A 6,009-nucleotide genomic window follows, 5' to 3' on the forward strand; every position below is an offset into this window, starting at 1 on the left:
GGAATTAGAGGAGATGCTCTTGCCACCATTGCCAAGCCACCATGAAGCTGCTGAAGCTATGAGGAAAGGAGATGGACACCAGTTTTTGGTCAAAGTGTGAGGCTGAGGCCTGGGTCAAGAAGCACCAGTTGCTCTGTGAGCTCTCAGGAAACTGGCCCAGACAGAGCTCTCCAGCTGTGCCTGCAGCCAGGACCTGCCTGGCAGACTACCAACTCAGATGACCTCTGCCACCAAATGCCATGGAAATAGAATGGGAATAAAGAGCATGAAAGGCTTGTCACATGGGAAAATTCTATTCTTCAACTTCTGGAGACGAAGGAGGAGCTGCACATACGGGCAGTACCAGTCCCCTACAGACAGAGGTGTCAGGGGCAGCTGGGTACTGTCTTTCCAGGGACCTGTCAGGGCTGAACTGTGGGTCTTAGCAGAGAATGAACTAGCATTTCTATCTGTAGCATTCATAGTTCACTTGATTTGACCACATCTGTACTACCCCTCTGTCCCGTTCTGTTGTCAGGTCTCACTACCAGGGAGAGAGCTGGGAATGGGATTTGTGGCCCCAGCCCAGTGAGATAACAAATTTACACCACAAACAGAACTTGCACCTTACCTCCCCTTTGCTTAGCTCTCATCACCCTGACAGCCCCAGCTTCTGCTCACACTTCCAGCTCTTAATGATGGCTTGAAATAGGTGGTTGTCTTCTGCTTCAGAAAGCCAGGATAAGCATAGATCTTATTCTATTCTATTCTATTCTATTCTATTCTATTCTATTCTACTCTATTCTATTCTAATCTGCTACAAAACAGACATATCCAGTAAAACCTGCTTTTTGTTTGTCAGATTTTCCTTTCCATTTCTTTCTATTTCCCATGCCTGAAGAATTTCAGGTAAGCGTGCATATCTCTAGGCATACCAAAGTCTCAGGCACTGGGCAGGGAACATAGAAATTTGGGGAGCCTTAGATCTGATCTCCTGCAGATAGACTGAGGGATCTGCACTGATAGCCTTGGATAGTAGCTGCAGGTGGGAGGGAGAATGGAAGTCCAGGCTCAGGTGGAAGGAGCTGCATGGTACTTGGACTTCCACCTGGGATTTCCCTGGTACATTGAGACTGTGTATAGCTTAGTCCTTCGGCTCAGGGCAGAGAAGAGCAGCCCAAGCTGAGAGAGCAACAAGAGAAACACATTTCCATCCCATGCTCTATTTGTGTGCAGAATTTGGCTCACACTGCAGCCCACAGCCCTCAGGCTCTTACCTTCATGGTTGTAGAGGTGGTTGAACCAGAACTCCAGGGACCGGATGCTGCAGGAACAGAAAATTAGCAGGGTAAGAAAGAAATAGTGAAGATCTATTCACCCCATCCATCCTCACTGTTCTTCCACAAGAGGTGTGGCTGGAAAAGGGCATTTGCAAAGCATGAGCGTGTGTGTGAAGCTCAGAGAAAGGACAGTGGCTCAGTCCCATCAGCATCCCCTGATCACAGCCACCCAGCCTGTCACCGAACATCTACATGGCTTTACATGTGCAGTTGTAACCCTTAACAACCATGTTTGCAGCAAGATTCCTCGCTATCTGCTCCTATGTCCTTGGGAGAGCTTTGTTTGCTGAGACGAGGCTGCTGTGGAAGAGGCAAATTATCTACAAAACGAAGACCAGTGCTGCTGGCTCAGCCCAAAATATGCTGGTATCCTGTGCCAGCAGGGGAGAGCTGGGTCATCTTGTGTGGGGAGAGCAGGGCAGAGCTTGTTCCTGCCTGTAGGAGTTCTACAACATCTGGAGATCTTGGGAACTCTGTTGCCACTGCCAGAGCTCTTGCTGACCACCAGAGAGGAGCAGGGAAACACCATCCTAGGAGCACTTATCCCTTCACCCACTAAAAGGTATTGCTGCCTTCCTCTGTTAAACACAGCACACTATGCACACTCCTTATGCAAACTGGAAGGGCCGGTCTGGAGTCCTAGAGCAGGGCAACCTCTCCTTCAGATCCTTGCCTTGGGAATGCCTTGGGATCCACTGCAGCTCCAGGAAACAGTGGTTTTGATGCCATGAAGATTTTTTGCCTTTTCTTTTATACCGCTGTTATACCTTTTTACAACTTCTGTATTCCTAGTGCTTTTTGCCTATGTTCTTGGACTTGTTTGTCAAGCTAAGAGACTAAACATTTTAGAAGCTTCATAGCTAAGGATCAGTGTGCCCCAGACCCCAAGGTCCTCTCCAGAACACATTCTGTAAACCAAGATAGAACCATCCAGGGGAAGGCTCCTTGGGGAGGGGGCTCACTTGAGCCTCTCATTAGAGAATCTTTAATAGATATGCTAATTAATAAAAACCTATAATGTCATACCCGATCTTTTGGGGTGGGCATTCTGCAGGGTGCATTTCAATGCATATGACCTGGACGTGTGCACCTAAGGATCCTTAAAATAAATACCAAGGTAAAATCCCTTTTCCCCTTCTAACCGTGTATGACTCTTGATTTTAAGACCAGGAAAAGGCATCAGTTTAAAGAGGGATTTCCAAGAGTAATTAATGCATATATTATGTCTAACCTCATATGAAGCTGGACAGAGTTTTCTCACTCAATGTTTTGGGGCTAAAACAGACTGACCCTGTTCTGCAGCTGACTACAGCCACTCATTCTCAGTCCTGACCTGGAAGGGGAGGGTTTGATCCACCTGGAGTTCCCTGAGGCTTACAGCTTCTTCCTTCCCTTGCCTACTTCTGAGAGGTGGCTTCCCAGATTCTTAAGTTTTTTTCATGGTCATCCGTGCCTGCCTGCATTCATGGACCAACAGCTGCTGCCAGCCCTGGACAGGGACATGGAGCCACCCCAGGGGTCCTGCTTACTTGAGGAGGCCGAAGATGAACGCGTTGAACCTCATGGTGTGGTTGGTGAGCTCTGTGTACTGGCTGATCTTACTGTAGAGGCTGTGCAGCAACTTCGTGGAGGGGCCTGTAGAGAGAAGCAAATGGTTGAGATTAGCTGTGGTGAGCAAAGCCAAAACTGCACCACAGGATGGAGCATCAAGGCAAGATGGATGCTGTCTGGGTGTCCATGTCTGTGTGTGCTTTGCCTCTCCACCACGCCAGCATGAGCTCACTCCATCCCAACATTTAACCACACATGGGAGGTGGGTTGTGGTCCATCCCAGACTGCCACTCCAAAACTCTGGGAGAGTTTCAATACCACAAGGACCTGCCTCCCACACTTCAGTGTCAATCGCAGCCATTGGCTCAAAATCAGCATGTAAAGAGAGTACTGTGCTGCATGCTTATACTTTGGGGTGTCTGCAATCATAGAGATAACCCCAGAGCTGAAGATTTGCCATAATCTGGCTATGAGGCTTCCCAGTATGATGCAGAAACCAATGTGGAATTAATTTTGTTGGTTGTCTATCGCGGTATCCCGCAGTGGTAGGGAGGAGAAGAGAAATCCAGCAGGCAGGAATTGTGCAGCAAGATTCATTTATTTCATTATTTTACAACTCTTTTATACACTTTTCTCTTCATAGTCTAATTGGTCAAAGCATCAGCCACCCCTTGGGGTGACTGGCTAAAATCCTAAAACATCCATTGTCAAAATATTTTTCTACTGTACTATAAACAAGGCTTTGCAAGGTCGCAGGTGTTCATAGTTTATAGAACTCTACAAATATCTCCCGTGAGAGAGAAAAGTATCTCATGGGACTGGAAAGAAGCAACAAAAATTCTTGCTAGCAGCATTCTGTATCCACAGGTGTATTTTTATCCTTTTTTTTTATTGGTTTGGCCTGTTAGGGAGAATTTGCAAATTTCAGGGGAAATGCCAGTAAATGCTTGGGCACAATAGTGCAGTGTCTCTCCCTTCTTGCAAGAGCCAGTCAATGTGCACCCTGTTCCAATGCAGGAAATGTGTGTTTTGCACTCCCATCCTTAGAGCCAACCTTCCCCAGCACCTCCCAACCACAACTACCACAGAGCTGCAGGCACTGCTGCACAACATCCATACCTAGCTGGGTGGATGCCTCCACCACGCTCCAGGGGATGTTCCTCCTCTGGCCGATGATCATGTCCAGGACGTAAGCCTTGAGCCCATCACTCAGAATGTCCCGGACAGCTGGGCACAGGTATTTCAGGATGAGATGCCCCACATTAGGGCTCACAGAGCTGTTCCCAAGTTTGGCCTAAGGCACAACAGGCAACAGGGAGAGTGTTGGTAACTGTTTTCAAGGTAGAGATGCATGGAAACAGTTCAGCCCCACTTGCCTACTATAGGCACCCAGCAAGCAACATCCAGGCTCAGCAGCTCCTTGAACATGCAGGGTCTTTGCTTTCACTCCTGGTGCTTCATACACCAGTTGTGGATTGCTCTGTGCAAAGTCTTCCCCAGGCTGGGAAGAGGCAATGACTTGAAAAAAGAATATCCTAGCTTGGGAAGAGGATATCCCAATTAGAAGGGATGATGGGTTCTCCCAAAAGGTGTAACCAGGCTCTCCTGCTGGAGGAAGAAAAGAGCTGGGGATTTTCCTGCTGCTGTAGATTTTCTTGTTGCTAATTTTACAGCAGGAAGCACCAAGCCACATAGAAGTACCAGCTCCGAGGGGTTAAGGAACACTTAACTCAGTGACATATCAAACTCTAACTCCTAGGGATTACTATGAATAAACAGGGTGAGGGCAAAATGGATGGCCAGAGCTCAGACTGAGGTGCAGAGGAAGCATGTAAGAGCCCAACACCAGCCGAGCAAGGACACATTCTGCTGCTTACAGTCTTTGAGCTGCCAAGGGGGTCTATCCAAATAGGTCAGGCAATGGTGTTCAGGGCACAGATTTTACCAGCTGAGCTGGAATTATACTGACCACTTGGCACAGGTTCACAAAAGCCCTGAACTGAAACTGAACTTGGCTCAGGAATAATCCTGTCAGATCCACTGAGCACAGCAGCAGCAGGGATGGATGCTGCCTTTTGACAGGTGAATGCTCAACCCCTGGCACATAAAGAAATCCAAGGTTAAAACCACTGCATTGTCTGATAAGCATATTAATGGGGGAATGCTGAAATTATTCCCCAAACCTACACTGTAAGAATTGGAAATCCACAGTGAAGCCTTAAAAAGCCATGGGAATCTCAACAGCTCCAGTTATGTTGCAGAGCAATCTCTGCATCAGCAACAGCAGCAAATAGGGGAAAATGACTCTGGGCTCTGAGATAAGATTGAACGGTTTTGGAATCTGTCCCAGTCAGGTTTCTCCTTGGGGATGGCATGCCAGGGGAGTTGTCATGTCCAAATAGCGTCACATTGCTGCCCAGAGTCGCCTGACTGAAGCTGAGCATTCAGCACTGAGAGGAGGCACCACAAACATGCTGGGTGTCACAGGACTGCAAACAATGCCTGGTACAAACAGAAGAAAAATTGCTCTGCTTCTGTGTCATTCCAGAAATGGGGGAATGAGGGAGCACAGGCCAAAGACAGCCAGCCCCAGGGCAACCTAGATGCACTTGTGTGTTATTCCAGAAATGGGAAATGAGGGGAGCACGGGCCTAACACAGCCAGTCCCAGAGATGTACTCTGACTACAAGAATGTATTCCTGGTAAGGGCTACCATGGGGGTGACCAACTGCCCCAGATGGGCAAAGACTGATGCACTTTTTTATCATTATTGAGCCCCGTGAGACACTGAGGGATGGGGAACACTGCACTGTGTCCTGGCACCAGTGCCAGGCCAGAGTCACAGGACATGTGGAGGAGGGAGACACAACTCTCCACTGTGTGAGATAAAAGAATGGTGTGCTGCATCAGACCAGAAGGGCAGCTGGTCTGGTATTTTTTCTTATAAAGAGCCATAGCAAGTACATAAGAAAGAGTTAAACCAGAGCAAACATATCTAATACTTGCCTTTTATACTTTCACGGCCTACAACTACTTTCAACTCAGACACTAAGCTGGACATTATTCCTAAGTGTTTAGTAAACATCAGTGAATTTCCCTTCCCTGTGTTTTTCCTGATCTTCCTTTTAAAACATGTACT

At 47.6% G+C, this 6,009-nt stretch overlaps 1 protein-coding gene across 1 annotated transcript in view; it reads right to left on the minus strand.

The window, feature by feature from the left end:
• The window catches only part of RUSC2 (RUN and SH3 domain containing 2), a 59,622-nt gene that overhangs the window by 4,150 nt on the left and 49,463 nt on the right, over positions 1–6,009 (minus strand). Inside the window, 5 exon segments of the mRNA XM_017746583.1 lie at positions 586–598; positions 717–732; positions 1,233–1,303; positions 2,849–2,954; positions 3,990–4,164. Coding sequence (XP_017602072.1) covers positions 586–598; positions 717–732; positions 1,233–1,303; positions 2,849–2,954; positions 3,990–4,164 — 381 coding nt within the window.

The sequence above is a fragment of the Corvus brachyrhynchos genome, unplaced genomic scaffold (genome assembly GCF_000691975.1).
Source record: "Corvus brachyrhynchos isolate BGI_N302 unplaced genomic scaffold, ASM69197v1 scaffold139, whole genome shotgun sequence".
Classification (NCBI taxonomy): Eukaryota; Metazoa; Chordata; class Aves; order Passeriformes; family Corvidae; genus Corvus; species Corvus brachyrhynchos.